The 20,393-nt window shown below is 47.0% G+C and overlaps 1 protein-coding gene across 2 annotated transcripts in view; it reads left to right on the top strand.

Moving 5' to 3' along the window:
- The first annotated feature begins 1,097 nt into the window (after window positions 1-1,097).
- nkd2b (NKD inhibitor of WNT signaling pathway 2b) overlaps window positions 1,098-20,393 on the top strand; it is a 138,860-nt gene continuing 119,564 nt past the window's right edge. The window contains exons 1-3 of one of the 2 annotated variants that reach the window (XM_072509846.1): window positions 1,098-1,454; window positions 1,632-1,658; window positions 1,894-2,003. In XM_072509846.1, the coding sequence (XP_072365947.1) occupies window positions 1,430-1,454; window positions 1,632-1,658; window positions 1,894-2,003 (162 nt within the window). In that variant the 5' untranslated portion in view covers window positions 1,098-1,429. The remainder of the gene's footprint in view (window positions 1,455-1,631; window positions 1,659-1,893; window positions 2,004-20,393) is intronic. The other variant, XM_072509847.1, reaches the window with a different exon arrangement.

The following is a 20,393-nucleotide window of genomic DNA, read 5'->3' as shown; positions in this document are numbered from 1 at the left end:
CGTGGGTGGGTCGTGGGCAGGTTTCGGGAGCGTCACGGAATCGTCCGTCGCAGCACTCCCAATCACGCAAATCTGTGTGCAAGAGCCGCAGCAGCCGGCTGTTAATAATGCCGGCTGCAAGCAGCCTTCAAAACGGCCACGAACATGTAAAGAAAATGCGGCTGCACTGCGCATGCATGCCAGATCATCAGCGGCATGCGCAAAACTATGCGCATCTGCGCCGATGATCGGGCACGCATGCGCAGTGCGATCGCTTTTTTAAAAACGGTCGCACTGCGCATGCGTGCCCGATCATCTAGTGGTTGATCTCCCTCTAGTGGTTGATTTGGACATAACATTAACCCTTACAGTTCTGTACATTTATCATAATGTCACGGAGTGTGCTTTCGGAGGGTTGGTGCTGACTCGATGGGCCCAATGGCCTCCTTCTGCACTGTGGGGATTCTATGGATCAGATATACACCAATGCATCTATAAATAACACAAATTTAAGTAACTAACGCTGATAAAGTGCTGACAAAGACATTAAAAACGAACTATCGCAACCCAATTAATTCAAGTGTTAAAGAGATATTTTGATACAACCAGCAGAAAGATGCACTATTGGGGTGTCGAACCCTCTCCTCTTCCTGCCCAGCAACCAGCAGCTGAAGATTTTCCAGTTCTTCATCCAATGCTTTTAGCTGCTAACACATTGACCTCTGCAGCATTCGGGCTCCTGCACCTCAGCTATGATCAGGGCCGTTTAAAAAGTATTTTCAGACGCATTAATATAGCTTTTGTGAATAGCTTCTGACCTGTTAAAGAAGAAATAAGACTGACCTGTTAAAAAAGAAATAAGAAATGAGCTTTAACAAAGACTCGAAATGTTAACTCCCTTCCCTCTCCTTGGATAATGTCAGGCCTGCTGAGATTCTCCAGCATTTTCTTTTGTCAGTTTGCAATAAACCACTGTTTGCAATAAACCACTGTTGCAGATGTGGTCCCCTGGAAAGGTACCTTTGGCAACATGTGGTGGTGCCTGTACACATCGAAGCAGTTGGGCAGAAATCAGCACTCGACTGATCGCGTCTACGAGAGTTTAAAGTGTTTGGAGCTCGGGTCTCACAGGGAAGTCTTGCCTCCCTCTTTTAAGTGCCGCTGAGTGAGAGCTGCAGGTTTTTTTTTAAATGTGGTGCTGGTGAGAGCTAATGCACTGTAGCCCGCCTCGCTTCTCTGCCCCAGTCGCTCCAGTGACAGCTCTTCTAGAAACTCTTAAGGATTTAAGCTTTGAATGGGAGGAAAAAGAGTACGTTCTTTGTAATTGTGGGGTTGTTAAAACCTTTCTCCCCACCACCCACCCACCTCCTCGGCAAAGGAAAGAAATACAATAAAACTCCAAATGGTTTTCCCGGCGTGGAAGCGGAGAGGATATTAGCAATTGCTGAAAATGGGCAAGCTTCAGTCAAAACATGGTAGGTGAATTAAAACTCTCCCCCCCCCCCCCCCACACACACACACGTGGGGTCAGTTCATATTTTTCACAAGAGTTGTATTTTTTGGGGAGGGGAGTGCGATTAAAATGAAAATCGCGAGTGTTGCTAACTTTTGTTACATTTTATTTTTTTTATGTAACTGATTGAAACTGACAGCGTGCAAGCGGAGAGAGAACCCTGAAGGTGAGGCACTTTCTTTAACTCCGATACTGAGGATAAATTGCATGTAGACAGCTCAACTTTTGGGGTTGGTGCTAATTCTACGACTTGACGTTAATTTGATCCCTTTCCTTTTCAATAGTGTTTTTAACTCTACTTTCCCCCCCTCTTGCCCTCTCTTTTGTTTTACATTTTTGTTAAGTGTTCTCAGCATTATTTTTCTGTTGACCACCCTCCATCCGGACATGTGTTTTTGCAGGAGACAGTTTCGTGGTCAATGCCTACCTCAACCGCCGGGGTCTGGAGGAGCTTGAGCGGCAGAGGACTTTGGAGCCGGCGAAATTGCGGGGATACCGACCCTTCTCCACGGTAATTGACATGAACCCCAACAGGGGGAGTTCCCAGATCCATTCATACCACTCTCCCCAGTACAGAACATCCCAGGGACAATGTAATACGCGGGGTCCAGCCACAAGCACTCTCCAGCCACCTTTTAGATTATTGTCAAACTTGGATTGACGAGCCCCGTTTCCAATTTTATGTTTCAAATGTTTTTTTGGGGGGGGGGGCGGGGGGGGGAGTGTTGATACTCCTTAAGAAAAAGTAAGTGTCTTTAAATCTGTCTCTGTCTGTCTGGTTGCCTAATGAGACGTGTCCTGAGTCCGGGGGCTAGCCATCTTCACTCGCTACTTTGTGTTGAGGAGATGTTGAGTATTGATTCCCAAGCGCTTTCTTCCCCATGCCCAATCTTGAGATCAAATGGAGCGGCCGATAAAGGGAGCCACTGAGGTGTGAATCAGGGGACGTACTTCTATCTGGATCCAATTGAGATAGCAGTGCGAGGACATTAGATCTTCCAGGCAGATTCCGTGTCTCAGGACATAGACCGTCCCACTGGTGGTAGTCAAATACCAGTCGAATCCTAATCACCGATCCATTCAATTGAGTTAACCCAATAGCAACTTTAAACTGACCCTAGAATCATTTAAACTGTAGGGATATATAATTCAATCAGGTTTTACATGGGGTGGGTTTCAACAACTCGTCCCCACATGGTGTTTCCATTACCAACATAGCGTTTTGCGTTCATGAAGGACTGGGTGGTGTTTTAGAAGACTTCTGTTTTATTTTTGTGCATGCTTAAACATAATTAAGTGATCTATTTTTCTCCTCTTCAAAACTGCAAAAAAGACAACATTCCGTAAGGAAATGCATTTGGTTTTCCTCCACCCTGTGGGGTTTTTTCATCACTGAGGGAAGGGCAGCTTGCCAGGGAAGGAAGTGTTTGCTTAGACTTTCATCTCCACGCTCTCTCTCGCACTCTCTCTCTGCCACCTTTTCTTTCTTTTCAGACCCAATCCTTTAGTTTTGCCAATCTTGCAAGATCTGTGAGCAGATGCCCAGTGGTCTGAAAGGATAAGAAGTGGCGAGATATTCTCAACCAAAAAACCAACCCAAGGGGAAGACACAGTGAGAAAAATGTTGGCAATGTTGTAGCCGTTCAGTTGCTGCATATGGTGACTGGGTTGTTCCAGCGAGGACTAAATCTTTCCCAAAACCGTTTTCTTTGTGATGATGATGTTAACGGACTTTATGAAGTGTTGATTCTGACAACACTAATCCATGTGTTTGCCATCCATCTGGCAAAGAGAATTGTTTCAGTTGATTCAGATTGGGGAGGGTGGCGTAGCTTATTTGATACCCAGTCTGAATGCACATTATCAGGATGGAAGTGGCTGGCCTTTTTTTTGGATGTGATCTAATCAGTGATGTGTAATGGAGGGCAAGTAGCATGTTCACATGGATGCACTTTAGGTTCTTTATGATTTTGTGTGTGTACAACTGACGCTTAGTCCACTGAACTGTACAAAAGGCCTAGCAATCAAATCAAAAGATTTCCCTTTTGAATTTACTTGAAAATGTTAGGTGAGAGCATCTTGTGGAAGTTCATTGCCGCATTGTGTGCGTGTGTGTGTGTGTGGATTCCATACAATCGCTTACTAATTGTAGCCCACAAAAAAAGTCAAACCATTCAAACCAACCTGTCCATATTGGTGATTAACCTCCTCGTGCGCAGCTGTCCTTTACCTCTCTTTCCTATCTCACCTATTCTAAAACACCATCATGGTCTTTGATTCAGTCATCAAATTTGATGGCCCGTTCCACAGCCTCGCAGCATCTCTTTTTTTGAATGATCTCTCCCCCAAAAAAGGTTTCTCCAGATCCCTATCCTCGCCTGTTTTTTTTATTTTACTTTAATCTATGTCCCTCTTGTTCCAGGTCCCTTGGCCACTGAAAGCAGTCTTTGTGTCTACTTTATTCCATTGCTTTATAATTTTAAACATTTCTTTCAAATCATTTCCGTTATCTCCTCTGTTCTAACAGACCATTCCTGTTTACCTTCATATTTCTATGTCCTCATACCTGGCAGCATTGCAGTGAATCTGTACCCTCTATTGCCTCAACATCCTACTTTTAGAGTAGAGCACGACACTGTACAAAATATTCAAACTGTGGTCTTAACATTTTTATATTCTTTCACAATGACAAAACTTGTATCTTTTGCCTCAAAACCCTGTATTTAACTTGCTTTTTTATTTGAGGGGCTGATGTTTGTGTATTGAAACATAAACCCCAAACCTTCTGATCCTCGACATCACCAAACTTTGCCCCTAACAAGAAAATATAATTATTACTTTTTTTTTTAACCAACATGGGCCATCTTTGAATTCCATCTGCCATCCTTTTTCCCATGTCACCATCTCCGTGCAGCTTTCATTTATCCTCCATTCCTATGCTTTCTACTTTAGTGACATCTGGAAATTCAGATACCTCTCCCTCTGCTCTAATATCTAACTCATTAGGGTACACATTGAACAGGAGCATGCTTGGAACTGAACAAATACTGACTTCCAAACTTTTCCTTATTCCTACTGTGTGTACCTTTATGACCAGTTTTTAACTCTTTTCCTCATTGTATAACCCCTAATCTTCTGAACAATCTCTTGTTTGTACCTTATCAAAAGCTTTTCGAAAGATCGTGCAAACCACATCCGCTCCACTTCCCCAATCCACCATAATACTACATAAAGTGGTGGCACAGTGGTTAGCACTGCTGCCTCACGGTGCCAAGGACCCGGGTTCGATCCCGGCCCCGGGTCCCTGTCCGTGTGGAATTTGCACAATCTCCTCGTGTCTGCGTGGGTCTCACACCCACAACCCAAAGATGTGCAGGGTAGATGGATTGGCCATGCTAAATTGCCCCTTAATTGCAAAAAAAAATGAATTGGGTATTCTAAATTTATTTTTTTTAAAGTGATGTGCCCATCACAAACACTTCATTTGTCAGTTGATTGGCAGAAAAGTGCTGATCAGTTTCTGTTTGCCCACATAATGTGCTCCTGAGGCAGGTGTTGGTTGATGTGTGGTGGGCCCAAGAGGAACACTGATTTTTCTTGATGTCTCTGCCAGTGGGAATCATGGGAAAAGTTCTGGCTCTAGAAAGCTATCTGGCAAGTGGTGCTTTGCAGGTGTAGCTGTGTTCAGCCATCCATATTCGGGGCATAGAAATCATCCTTCCCAGATGGAGGACATTTGACTGAAAACTTGAATCAAATCGGAGGAGAAATGCTGAGTGTTAAAATGCATGTGTACCGATTGGCTTGTTATAAATGTTCTGCTATGGGTTTGGTTCTGACTATTGGACTATACATGGGGCGGGATTTAACTAAATGGGAACAAAGTCCCACAGTGAGCGTGTTTAGCTGCTTCTTTCCCGATGCTCGCAGCTCCGAGAAATACAATGCTATAAAACGGCACCCGGGTTAGATAGAGGGCCTCAGCAGGGAATATACATAGACCGAAAAATAGGAAAGAAGATAAATGTTTATTGATGAGATGCACAACCAGAAACAGAATAAGAGAAAAGAGCAACAAACAAAAATAAAACTATTGCTTTCTTGGGTCTCATTAGTTTTAAAAACATTAAAACAAATTCAATGCCTACTTCTGGAGGATTAAATTTTGATTTTGATTTAGATTTACTGTCACATGTACCGAAGTACAGTGAAAAGTATTTTTCCGTGACCAAGGGAACGTACGCAGTACGCACATAGTCCCTCAGCCTTTCCTCATAAGATCTTCCCTCCATACCAGGCAACATTCTGGTAAATCTCCTCTGCACCCTTTCCAATGCTTCCACATCCTTCCTATAATGCGGCGACCAGAATTGCACGCAATACTCCAAATGCGGCCATACCAGAGTGTTGTATAGCTGCAACATGACCTCATGGCTCCTAAACTCAATCCCTCTACCAATAAAAGCTAACACACCGTATGCCTTCTTAACAATCCCTCGCAACCTGGGTGGCAACTTTCAGGGAACTATGTACATGGACACCGAGATCTCTCTGCTCATCCACATGGCCAAGAATCTTACCGTTAGCCCAGTACTCTGTCTTCCTGTTATTCCTTCCAAAATGAATCACCTCACACTTTTCTGCATTAAACTCCATTTGCAACCTCTCAGCCCAGCTCTGCAGCTTATCTATGTCCCTCTGTAACTTGTAACATCCGTCCGCACTGTTCACAACTCCACCGACTTTAGTGTCCTCTGCATATTTACTCACCCATCCTTCTATGCAGTCCTCCAGGTCATTTATAAAAATGACAAACAGCAGTGGCCCCTTGTGGTACACCACTAGTAAGTGGACTCCAGTCTGAACATTTCCGATCAACCACCACCCTTTGTCTTCTTCCAGCTAGCCAATTTCTGATCCAAACTGCTAAATCACCCTGAATCCCATGCCTCTGTATTTTCTGCAGAAGCCTACCGTGGGAAACCTTGTCAAACGCTTTACTGAAATCTATATACACCACATCAACTGCTTTACCCTCATCCACCTGTTTGGTCACCTTCTCAAAGAACTCAATAAGGTTTGTGAGGCACGACCTACCCTTCACAAAACCGTGTTGACTATCTCTAATCAAATTATTCCTTTCCAGATGATTATACATCCTATCTCTTATAAACCTTTCCAAGATTTTGCCCACAACAGAAATAGGGCTCACTGGTCTATAGTTACCGGGGTTGTCTGTACTTCCCTTCTTGAACAAGGGGACAACATTTGCTATCCTCCAGTCTTCTGGCACTATTCCTGTAGACAAAGATGAGTTAAAGATCAAAGCCAAAGACTCAGCAATCTCCTCCCTAGCTTCCCAGAGAATCCTAGGATAAATCCCATCCGGCTCAGGGGGCTTGTCTATTTTCACACTTTCCAGAATTGCGAACACCTCCTCCTTATGAACCTCAAGCCCTTCTAGTCTAGTAGCCTGAATCTCAGTATTCTCCTCGACAACGTTGTCTTTTTCCTGTGTGAAAACTGACAAAAAGTATTAATTTAGCACCTCTTCTATCTCCTCGGACTCCAAGCACAACTTCCCACTACTGCCCTTGACTGGCCCTATTCTTACCCTAGTCATTCGTTTATTCCTGACATATCTATAGAAAGCTTTAGGGTTATCCTTGATCCTACCTGCCAAAGACTTCTCATGTCCCCTCCTGGCTCTTGGCTGTCTCTTTAGGCCCTTCCTAGCTAAATTGTAACTCTTGAGCACCCTAACTGAACCTTCATGTCTCATCTTTACATAAGTCTCCTTCTTCTGCTTGACAAGTGTTTCGACTGCTTTAGTAAACCACGGTTCCCTTGCTCGACCACTTCCTCCCTGCCTGACAGGTACATACTTATCAAGGACACGCAGTAGCTGCTCCTTGAACAAGCTCCACATTTCCATTGTGCCCATCCCCTGCAGTTTTCCTCTCCATCCGATGCATCCTAAGTCTTGCCTCATTGCGTCATAATTGTTTTTCCCCAGATATAACTCTTGCCCTGCGGTATATACCTATCCCTTTCCATCACTAAAGTAAACATAATTGAATTGTGGTCACTATCACCAAAGTGCTCACCTACCTCCAAATCTAACACCTGTCCTGGTTCATTACCCAGTACCAAATCCAATATGGCCTCGCCTCTCATTGGCCTATCTACATACTGTGTCAGGAAACCCTCCTGCACACATTGGACAAAAACGGACCCATCTAAAGTACTCGAACTATACCGTTTCCAGTCAATATTTGGAAAGTTAAAGTTCCCCCATAATAACTACCATGTTGCTTTCGCTCCTATCCAGAATCATCTTTGCAATCCTTTCCACTACATCTCTGGAACTTTTCGGAGGCCTATAGAAAACCACTAACAGGGTGACCTCTCCTTTCCTGTTTCTAACCTCAGCCCATACTACCTCAGTAGACGAGTCCTCATCAAACATCCTTTCTGCTACCGTAATACTGTCCTTGACTAACAATGCCACCCCTCCCCCTCTTTTACCACCTTCCCTGTGCTTACTGAAATATCTAAACCCCAGCACCTGCAACAACCATTCCTGTCCCTGCTCTATCCATGTCTCCGAAATGGCCACAACATCGAAGTCCCAGGTACCAACCCATGCCGCAAGTTCACCCACCTTATTCCGGATGCTCCTGGCATTGAAGAAGACACACTTTAAACCACCTTCCTGACTGCCGCTACACTCCTGCAACTTTGAAACCCTACTCATGACCTCACTACTCTCAACCTCCTGTATACTGGAGCTACAATTCAGGTTCCCAAGCCCTTGCTGAACTAGTTTAAACCCTCCCGAAGAGCATTAGCAAATTTCCCCCACCCCAGGATATGGGTACCCCTCTGGTCCAGGTGTAGACCATCTCGTTTGTAGAGGTCCCACCGACCCCAGAATGAGCCCCAATTATCCAGAAATCTGAAACCCTCCCTCCTGCACCATCCCTGTAGCCACATGTTCAACTCCTCTCTCTCCCTGTTCCTCATCTCACTATCACGTGGCACGGGTAACAACCCAGAGATAATAACTGTTTGTCCTAGATCTAAGTTTCCTCCCTAGCTCCCTGAATTCCTGCCTTACATCCCTATCCCTTTTCCTATCTATGTCATTGGTACCTATGAGGACCACGACTTGGGCTGCTCCTCCTCCCCCTTAAGGATCCCGAAAACACGATCCGAGACATCACGCACCCTGGCACCTGGGAGGCAACACACCAACCGCGAGTCTCTCTCGTTCCCACAGAGTCTCTCTCGTTCCCACAGAATCTCCTATCTATCCCCCTAACTATGGAGTCTCCAATGACTAATGCTCTCCTCCGCTCCCCCGTCCCTTCTGAGCAACAGGGACCGACTCTGTGCCAGAGACCTGTACCCCATGGCTTACCCCAGGTAAGACACCCCCCCCCCCCCCCCCCAACAGTATCCAAAGCGGTATACTTGTTACTAAGGGGAACGACCACAGGGGATCCCTGTACTGACTGCTTCCTCCCAGCTCCTCTCACCATCACCCATCTATCTTTATCCTTCGGAGTAACTACATCCCTGAAGCTTCTATCTATGACCACCTCTGCCTCCCAAATGATCCGAAGTTCATCCAGCTCCAGTTCCCTAATGCGGTTTCTGAGGAGCTGGAGGTGGGTGCACTTCCCACAGATGAAATCAGCAAGGACATTGACGGCATCCCTCACCTCAAACGTTCTTCAGGAGAAACATTGCACTACCTTCCCTGCCATCCCCTCTAGATAAAAAAAGAAAGAAAGCGCTTACCTGTTATTCACTCCCCTTCTCAGCTAGCACTCACTCAGCAACCTCTGTGTCCCGCACAATAACACCTGAGGGAAAATAAAAGAAAAACTACTTGCCAGTCACCAGCCAATCCCTTACCTGCAGGCCATGACATCACGGTTCAACTTCTTTCTACTTCTACCTGCCCTCTAGCCTTCCTCTTGATCTTTACAGCGGTTGTTTTTTTTTTTTGGTTAGAGGAGGGGGTAGGGAGGGAAACACTGAACAAGTGTTTCGGATTTAAGTGTCACTTGACAACAGCTCCTCCACAAACCACCTTCAAGTTAGGGTGAGCACAACGGTGTATGCTAATTTACCCCGCAACAGCCAATCAGCAGCTCCACTCTACTGCCCTCTGCTGGATGCCTGTCTTCACTTGAACAGCTAGGGTCTCTTGCGCAGGTACACCTTCAAGTTAGGGTGAGCACAACGGCGTATGCAAATTTCCCCGCAACAGCCAATCAGCAGCTCTGCTCTACTGCCCTCTGCTGGACCTTGCGCTTTACTTAAAGCTCTGCCATTTTTTTACTCCTTCAAGAATTTATCCAATTCCCCTTTGAAAGCTACAATTAAATCTGTATTCACCACCTCAGGCAGTGAGTCCCAAATTCTAACCACTGATCGGGTTAAAAAAACTAAAAGGTTGCCTCATCATGCCTCCAGTTAAATCTGTGTCCATTGGTTACTGGCACCTCCACCATTGGAAACCATTTAAAAAAAAAAAAAAAATTCTTCGATCTAAACCCATTACAAATTTGAACACCTCTTATCACATCTCCTTCTCCTTCCCTGCTTTAAAGAGGAAAAGTCTAGCTTCTCCAGTCTGTCCATATAACTGTACACCATCATCGCTGAAACCATTCTAGTAAACCTCCTCATTCTCATTCACAGGCCTTCATATCCTTCCTAAATTGGTCCAGAATTGGAGCGTCTATATAGGGTGAAGGGATGGGACTACTTCCACCCTTCTGAAAGACTGTCGTTCACCACAACTGTTCGCTATTCCTCAGGCAAACTTTCTGACACATCCCCTATTCTTGCATGTGGTTCAATTTTTTGCCAACCAGCCTAATTGTAGATACTTTATCAAAGGCCTTTTGAAAGTCCATATACACAACTACACTGCCCTCTCTCTTCCAGCCTGCTGATACCGCAACAAACGTCAAGTGAGTTGGTCAATTTTTAAAAGTAAATTTAGAGTATCCAATTCCTTTTTTTTTTTCAATTAAGGGGCAATTTTAGCATGGCCAATTCACCTATCCTGCCCATCATTTTGGGTTGTGGGGGTGAGACCCACACAGACACTGGGAGAATGTGCAAAACTCCACATGGACAGTAACCCGGGGTTGGGATCGAATCCAGGTCCTGAGTGCTGTGAGGCAGCAGTGCTAACCACTATGCCGCCCCAGTGAGTTAGTCAAATACAATTTGCCATTAGTAAATTCATCCTGGCTCTCCTTTTATTAATCCATACTTTACCAAGTTGCTGTTAATTTTTTCTATGATTATCGTTTCTGGAAGCTTCCCAGTACTGATATTAAGCTGACTGGCCTTTAATTGCCTGGTTTACCCTTCTCTTTTCACTTTTCTTTTTGAACAAGGGTGTAACATTTGCAATCCTTCAGTACTTTGGCACCATCTCTGTATCTCAGGAAGACTGAAAGATTGTGGCCAGCAGATCTGAAATGTCTACACCTTGCTTCCATCAACAACCAAGAATGCATCCCACCAGGACAGAGAGACTTCTCTAACCTTTCTAATGCCTCCTCTTTATTTTTTTCATCTTGCCCAGTATCCTGACAATTTCCTTATTTGCTACATCTTTGGCATAGCTCATTTGTAAATATCAATGCAGTGTGTGCATTTAATACCTCAGCCATGTCCTTTGCCTCCAAAAGCTCTTTGTTTTGTTCCCTAATTAGCCTGGTTGCTTCTCTGACAACCCTCTTCTCCAACTGCTGCCCTATCTCCAATTTTGTTTCTTTCCAAAATCTTAGAACACATTCCTTTGCAACTATGCTTTCACACTTGTTGTATGTCTCTTCCAGTCAAGCTGAGCCTTGCCCAGAACCATAAGATGCAGGGGCATAAGTAGGCCATTTGTTCCATCAAGTCTGCTCTGTCATTCATTGAGGCCATGACTGATCTGATAATCTTCAACTCCACTTTCCCGTCCTATCCCTAAAACCCACGATTCCCTCATGGATTTAAAAACTGTCAATCACAACCTTGAATAGACTTAATGACGCAGTCTCTACAGCTCTCTGTTGTAAAGAGTTCCAGATTCACTGCCCTCTGAGAGAACACATTGTAAAATGTGACATGCATGTGCAACTTGGGACTGGGGTGCTTGACATCCCATCATCAACACTATAGATTGATTGCTTCACCTTCCTCTAATGTCTCTCCTCTTCAATCCACCCTGATGGTTAGGATACTGCGCTCTATAAGTTCTGCTCTTGCTTGACATAAGACAGCAAATAATTGCTGTCGGGCAGCTTCTCCACTTTCAGCATGATCCTTAATCCTTGTTTTCTTTCCCCTCTGTTTGTTCACGCGTTTGCATTTGTTCACACACTATCTTCCATCAGTTGGCACTCCCAGTTGCCTGCTTGATATCAGCATCTGACTGAATGAAACTTTCTGCTAGCTTAAGCAATCCTCTTCGCCTACTTCTGGCCATGACTTAAGTAACCTCCCTGACTTTCTCCTTGGGCTGAATTCTGAGGTGCCTGACTGAAAGTTCAGCTTCCTTCATTGCTGTCAGCCTTCTGGGAAATAGACTGACTGGGGGTACAAATCTGTTGAACTCGTTGCTGTGAAGAATTTGGACGACTTGATTTTGAGGCTCTACTTGTCTAATGTTCTCTTAGCCAGCCTCAATGCTCCACGTGTTATAAATCATCAAGACACTCTATCCTCACCCGCACTGTGCCCGTTTCATTCTGTCTTATACAAGTCCGACTGCCTCTCTATGGCTCTAAGTTCCTCTGACCCCGCCTTGGCTTGCCCTGCTTGAGCCTGCGTCCTATATTTCTCTTCCTCAACAACGAGCTATTCTTTGTCCTCTCCTCACTTCACTCCACAATTGGTGGTTGTCCATAAAGCCTTTGTGCCTTGGCTCGATTGTGAGAGAATGCCTGTGTCTCTTTGTGAACTCTTACCCTAAGTTGGTGATAGAAGGCCTTTGATGTGCCAATCATAAGATGGCTCCAGTCAAACGACAACCAGCTATTTTCTTTGGAAGACTCAAATAGATATCCATGTCGTCATTCCAGGCTGAGGCCTACTTTAGGCAGATAACATCCTCATGATTTAAAAAATATATATTTTATTGAAGCATTTGTCATCTTCACAATTTAACATATTGACATTTCTAAAACAACCGCGCGGGTCGATGCCTAAAATGCCCACTAAGATAACAACACACACAATAAACCATGTACCCCACTTCTCCCGCCCTATCCCCAATTACCCGTACACTAAATTCCCTGTCCTTATTTAACATTACCATGCCTCCCATTTTCCTCCCCACCGCCCCCCCCCCCCCCCCCCCCCACCCCTTTTTTGCCTTTTCCCCCCTTACTGCTGACATTCAGATTTTGTTAAAGCAATCGATGAACGGCTGCCAACTCTGGGCGAATCCCTGTATTGATCCTCTTAAGGCAAACTTGATTTTCTCCAGACTGAGAAACTCTACCATATCGCTGACCCACACTCCTGATTTCGGGGGCTCCGAGTCCCTCCTCTCAGCAAGATCTGTGTCCGGGCCACCAGGGAGGAGAAGGCCAAAATATCGGCCACCCCCCCCCCCTTTGCCCCCGGATCTTCTGACACCCCAAATATTGCTAATTCTGGGGTTACCCTACCTTCCAGGACTTCTGACATAACATCTGCAAATCCCTGCGAGAATTCCCTCAGTTTCGCACATGCCCAAAACATATGAACATGATTGGCTGGGCTACCCCCACACCGCCCACATCTGTCCTCCACCACCTTGAAGAACCTACTCATCCGGGCTACCATTATGTGGGCCCTGTGGACTACCTTGAACTGAATCAAGCTGAGTCTAGCACAGGACAAAGATGCATTTACCCTTTTCCATGTTTTTTTCTAGGTTCCCACAGTTCAGTTTCTGGCTCCACTCCCAACTCCTCTTCCCACTTCCTCTTCACCTCTCTGATAGGGGCCCCTTCCCACTCTAACAATTCCCTGTATATGTTCGAAACCTTCCCACCGCCAACCCCTGTTTTTGACAGCACTTTATCCTGTAGTCCCCTTGGGGAGACGAGGAAAGCTTGGAACCTGTCTCCGTACAAAGTCCCGCACTTGAAGATACCGAAACCTGTTCCCTCCCGGCAAGTCAAACTCCTCCTCTCATGTCTCCCAAGGTCGGGAAGCCTTCCTGGATGAATAGATCTCCAAATCTCTCAATCCCTGCCCGCTGCCATACCTTAAAGCCTCCATCCAGCTTCCCCGGGACAAACCGGTGATTGTCACAGATCCATTCTCATATGCTGCCTCCTTTGCCCGCACACCCTCAGGGCTGCCACCACCACAGGACTTGTGGAGTACCGAGCCAGCGAGAATGGCAGGGGCTCCGTCAGTAAAGCCTCCAGACTCGTACCTTTGCAGGATGCTGCCTCCATCGCTCCCAGACTGACCTCTTCCCCCACTACCCACTTCCTGACCATCGATATGTTGGCAGCCCAGTAATAGGTAATAAAGCTTGGGAGAGCCAATCCCCCTTTCCCGCGGGTCCATTCCAGGAGTACCCTCTTTACTCTCAGGGTTTTACCTGCCCATATAAACCTCAATATCGCCTCATTAATACTTCTGAAAAAAGCCTTTGGGACAAAAATCAGGAGACACTGAAAAAAAGAAAAGCAGTCTCGGAAGGACAGTCATCTTTTAAAAAAATATATATATTTATTAAAGTTTTTTAACACAATTTTTCTCCCTTACAAACAATAACCCCGCCCCCCCCTCCTCGTAACAAAAAAAAAGAGAAATCGCGCAGAGCAAGATATATACATGGCAAAATGATATATTTACACAGCTTTACTGGCCCTCACCCGTACGTGCCAGTTTCCCCAACCCTTCATGTTATCTCTTGCTCATCCACCCTCCCAGGACATTCCCCCCCCCCCCCCCCAAGGTTGCTGCTGCTGCTGACCGACCTTCCTCTAACGCTCCGCGAGATAGTCTAGGAACGGTTGCCACCGCCTGTAGAACCCCTGCGCAGACCCTCTCAAGGCAAACTTAATCCTCTCCAACTTTATGAACCCAGCCATATCATTTATCCAGACCTCCAGGCTGGGGGGCTGCACCTCCTTCCACATTAGCAAGATCCTTCGTCGGGCTACTAGGGACGTAAAGGCCAGAATGCCGGCCTCTTACGCTCCTGCACTCCCGTTTCGTCCACTACTCCAAATATTGCTAGCCCCCAGCTTGGCTTGACCCGGACTTTCACCACCTGAGATATTGCTCCCGCCACTCCTCTCCAGAACCCCTCCAGGAGGAATTAACCCTACCTAGGGCAACAGCCCACAGACCTTCCTCGATCTCCTCCCCCAGCTCCTCCTCCCATTTACCCTTCAACTCTTCTACCAGCGCTTTCCCCCTCTTCTTTCAACTCCTGGTGTATTTCCGACACCTTGCCCTCCCCGACCCATACACCCGAGATCACCCTATCTTGAACTTCTTGTGCCGGGAGCAACGGAAATTCCCTCACCTGTCGCCTCTCAAAAGCCCTCACCTGCATATATCTAAAGGCATTTCCCGGGGGTAACTCGAACTTCTCCTCCAGTGCCCGTAGGCTCGCAAACGTCCCGTCGATGAACAGGTCCCCCATTCTTCCAATCCCCGCCCGATGCCAGCTCTGGAACCCCCCGTCCATCTTCCCTGGGACAAACCGGTTCTTACCCCTGATCGGGGACCACACCGATGCTCCCATTGCACCCCGGTGCCGTCTCCACTGGCCCCAGATCCTTAGCGTTGCCGCCACCACCGGGCTCGTGGTATACTTTGTCGGCGAGAGCGGCAGCGGTGCCGTCACCAACGCCCCCAGGCTCGTTCCTTTACAGGACGCCGTCTCCATCCTCTTCCATGCCGCCCGCTCTCCCTCCATAACCCACTTGCGGATCATCGCCACAGTTTCTGCCCAGTAGTAGCTCCCCAGGTTTGGCAGCGCCAACCCTCCTCGGTGCCTACTGCGTTCCAGGAACCCTCTTCTTACTCTCGGGGTCTTATTCGCCCACACAAACCCCATAATACTCCTGCGTACTCTCTTAAAATAGGCCTTAGTGATCATGATGGGAAGGCACTGAAACACAAACAGAAACCTCGGAAGGACCACCATTTTGACCGACTGCACTCTACCCGCCAGCGAAAGCGGTAACAGGTCCCATCTTTTGAAATCCTCCTCCATTTGCTCCACCAACCTCATCAGATTCAGTTTATGTAGGGTCCCCCAACTCCTGGCTATCTGAATCCCCAGATACCGAAAGCTCCCCTCCGCCCTCCTCAGCGGTAGTCCCCTATCCCTCTTTCTTGGTCCCCCGGCTGTAATACAAAGAGCTCACTCTTCCCTACATTGAGCTTGTAGCCCGAAAACTCCCCAAACTCCCTTGGAGTCTGCATGACCTCCACCATCCCCTCCATTGGATCCGCCCCGTACAGCAACAGGTCATCCGCATATAGCGACACCCGATGCTCTTCTCCCCCTCGGACCACCCCCCTCCATTTATTAGACTCCCTCAATGACATGGTCAATGGTTCGATCACCAATGCGAACAACAGGGGGAACAGGGGGCACCCCTGCCTCGTCCCTCGGTACAATCGAAAGTACTCCGACCTCCGCCGGTTCGTCACTACACTCGCCATCGGGGCTCTGTAAAGGAGCTGAACCCAATTGATAAACCCTACCCCGAACCCAAACCTACGCAGCACCTCCCAGAGGTACTCCCACTCTACTCGGTCAAAGGCCTTCTCCGCGTCCATAGCTGCCACTATCTCCGCCTCTCCCTCCTCTGATGGCATCATTATCACGTTTAAGAGCCGCCGCACATTGGTGTTTAGTTGCCTGCCCTTTACAAATCCCGCCTGGTCCTCGTGGATTATCCCCGGGACACAGTCCTCGATCCTCGTGGCCAGCACTTTTGCCAGCAACTTTGCATCCACATTGAGGAGTGAGATCGGCCTGTACGATCCACATTGCAGTGGGTCCTTGTCCCGCTTTAGGATCAAAGAAATTGTCGCTTCCGACATTGTCGGGGGCAGGATCCCCTCCTCTCTTGCCTCATTAAAGGTCCTCACCAGTAACGGGGCCAACAGGTCTGCGTACTTCCTGTAGAACTCCACCGGGAGTCCGTCCGGTCCCGGGGCCTTCCCCACCTGCATGCTCCCAGCCACCTCTTGCTCCTCCACCCTCGGGAATCTCAGCTGATCTCGGAATCATCTCATCCCTCTTCCCCCGCTGGGGGCTGGGATCTGTACAGCTCTTCATAAAAGGCCTTGAATACCTCGTTTATTTTTGTCGCACTCCGAACCGTGGCTCCCCTTCCATCTTTGACTCCCCCTATTTCCCTCGCTGCCATCCTCTTACGGAGCTGGTGTGCCAGCATCCGACTAGCCTTTTCCCCATACTCGTAGGTCGCCCCCTGCGCTTTCCTCCACTGTGCCTCTGCCTTCCCTGTGGTCAACAGGTCAAACTCCGTCTGGAGCCGTCGTCTTTCCCCAAGTAATCTTTCCTCTGGGGCCTCTGCGTATCTCCTGTCCACTCTCAAAATCTCCCCCACTAACCTCTCCCTTTCCATACCCTCTGTCTTCTCCCTATGAGCCCTAATGGAAATGAGCTCTCCCCTGATCACCGCCTCCCATACCACCCCCACCCGCACCTCCCGTTGACGTTGGCCTCCAAGTACCTTTCGATACTCCCCCTCACCTTCCCACACACCACCTCGTCCGCCAGCAGTCCCACATCCAGCCGCCACAACGGGCGTTGGTCCCTCTCCTCTCCTAGCTCCAGTTCCACCCAGTGCGGGGCATGGTCCGAAACGGCTATAGCCGAATACTCCGTCCCCTCCACCCTCGGGATGAGCGCCCTACCCAGAACAAAGAAATCTATCCGGGAGTAGGCTTTGTGTACATGGGAGAAGAAAGAAAATTCCCTGGCCTGCGGCCTTGCAAACCGCCATGGGTCCACTCCCCCCATCTGATCCATAAATCCCCTAAGTACCTTGGCCGCCGCCAGCCTCTTTCCAGTCCTTGATAGGACAGTCATCTTCACCGTCTGAACCCTCCCCGCCAGCGTCAGTGGGAGCATGTCCCATCTACAAAAATCCCTTCTCATTTGATCCACTGCTTTGCCCAAATTTCATCCCCTCATGATTTAATTAAATCAGAATAAACATTCATCAATATTGAAACAAGCCTAAGACACATGTCGACAAATGTGATCATTCCCATTAATTGGGACTTGTGGACTTCCACATCTTCGATACTGAAATGCTGACATTTCTGTAGCTGAACTACTGCACCCTGTTCCTTTTGAGAAACCTGATCGTAACCCAAATTTAACCCTTCCATGTTGGCCCACGAAACACATACAAAATTTCAAGGGCAATCTCTTTATTTGGAGGCACAATTACTAAGTTCAAAGTCCGGCTCCAGTTTTGCTATAGGTATAGTGTTCCTGCCTCTGGGCACCCAATCACTGCTGATGTCACCTGGGTACCAATCTTGACTCTGGTGCCCTGGCAGTGCCACCTGGTGCCAAACTGGCACTGCCATGGTGCCCAGGTGGCACTGCCAGGCTGGCAGGGGTATTGCCAGGGTGCCTGACTGGCATTGCCAAGCTGGCATTTTGCCCATGCCAAGGATCTGAACCAGGGGTGCCCTGTCCATGAGAGGTGGGGTATGGGGGTGGGGGCGGGGGCGGGGGCAAGGACCCCCTTAAAGGTGAGCTGGGGTGCTGAGGGGGTCCAGGGGGCCGAGTGTGCAACCTTTTTCCTGCACTGAGGAGCTCCACTCATCAGAACTTCAGTGCAGAGAATTATACTAAGTGCGGCCTCGGAGGGGCCTTCCCCGCCGAGGGCCAAGATAGCAACAGAGTGCCGTTAGATAGTGAGATCGTTCGGCGCTGGGAACGATCGTGCTAACCCCGCCCAGAACAGACTCTTATTTATTTTGATTAAATCCTGCCCGTTGTATTTTGAGTAAATATGCTGATGGCACAACTGTTGGCTCTTGATGAAAGGAGTTTTACGCTGGCTTCCATATCTTGATGTTATTTTCCTGTTCACATTTAAAATGTCTTGTGTCCCTGTGCATTCAGCTTTTTCAATGATGTAACTTGGACAAATATTAATTTGTTAATTTTCCACGTGTTCTACTGTATTGTGAGCAAGACTTTTGTAACAGTTATATGGGCCTGTGTTTTATATTTGCTGCATATCTTAAAGATCCTGTGCAAAGTTGCAATTAGCTGACGATTATTAGTATTGCGAAATCAGACATTACTTGTTCAGGGAGTCCTGAGTCCAAAGAGTTACGGGAAGAATTGCCTTTATATAGCGCCTATCACAACCTCTAAGCGTCGTCACTGTAGGAATGTAGAAAATGCAGCAGCGAGTTTACAAGGCCCCACAAACAGCATTGAGATGAAATGGTATAACCTGCTTTAATGATGTTAGTTAAGGGAGCACCATGGATCAGGACACCGGGGGAACTCCCTCCTGTTCTTTGAAATGCCAAGTGCTGGGGAATCTTTTACATCCAACTGAGTGAGAAGGCCTCAGGCTGTTTTAACACTTCATCTTGGAATATGGGAAAAGGAGTAGGCCATTTAGCCCCTCTGGCCTGTTCTATTTTCAGTGAGATGCTGGCCAATCTGCAACCAAACTTTTATATTGTTTAAATATATCTTCCTTTCCACAATAACCCTTCATATTTTTGGCTAAAAATAAAAATCATATTAATCTGTCCTGTACTGTAGTTGATCTCCATAGACTCTAGTTGATTCGGTATAGTACGGATAGCCCACTATTTGGAGTTGTTGTACATTCATGACCCGGGTTGTCCATCACCAGTGAAGAGCTTGTTCTTTCTGTTTGGAACCAGAGGTGTCAAGACCGCTGAATATTTACATTTGGGGCTTGTTTGCTCCTAATCTCCAATAATAAAAGTCGCACAAGAGTGGGGAGTCTGTTCGTAACACCGGTGCCCTGTAAACCCTGAAGAGGAATTCTGCATTGTGCACTGCCATAGTGTTCGTTTATTGGTATCAGTCTCTGAATCCTTGGCAGCATTCCACATGGTTTGTCCACTATTGAAAAAAAATAATTACTTTTTCTGTAAAGTTGTAATTTTAATCTTTCTCTTTCTGAATCCCCTCTTTGTCTCATAAGATTGAGGAGGTGAGAGGTGTAATATCCTGCACTGGGCCCATGAGGCGTGAATGCTCATCTTCCCTGTGCTACTTGCGGAGTACAAGTTCCCCCGCTGGGAGCAGGGTCCAATTACCTAGAATACATAAGGTCGGCCAGTAAGGCACTAAGGCGAGGTACCCAGTAGGGGTCTACCAAGGAGTGTAAATATCCTGTTTGTAAATAAAACTTTGTTCTTTTACTCAGTTTGGACATCCTCATTAAAGGAAGCCCCTTAAATGCCATTATCATCAATGTTCATGACAGTTACTTCATAAATACCATTACTAAATGGTCCAGATGTGAAAGCATTTGCCTGAATCAATTTGAAAATCTTGCAATGTAGCTTCCTCCTTTTCTTCTCCCCCTTCGACCGGCGTCTTATTATTTTCAAAGTTTTAAAACAAATATGGTGTTTTCTACTCACTCCTGTCCCCCCCCACTACCAGCACAATGGTGAATGTGTTCACATTGTTAAGTAGTATGAAGGAGCAGTAGTACGGTGACTTTATTAGGATATATTTGAGAAGGGGATGAGGGTGTTTTCCTTGAGCTGTTGGATAATTGGATTCCACAGCTGCTTCACATAAACATCAAAGAGCCTCGCAAGGAGAATTATTCCGGGTTACTCCATCACTTGAATGACAGTG

This window comes from Scyliorhinus torazame, chromosome 6, assembly GCF_047496885.1.
Source record: "Scyliorhinus torazame isolate Kashiwa2021f chromosome 6, sScyTor2.1, whole genome shotgun sequence".
NCBI lineage: Eukaryota > Metazoa > Chordata > Chondrichthyes > Carcharhiniformes > Scyliorhinidae > Scyliorhinus > Scyliorhinus torazame.
Note: the sequence above shows the minus strand (reverse complement) of the source record. Positions and strands in the feature narration are given on the sequence as shown.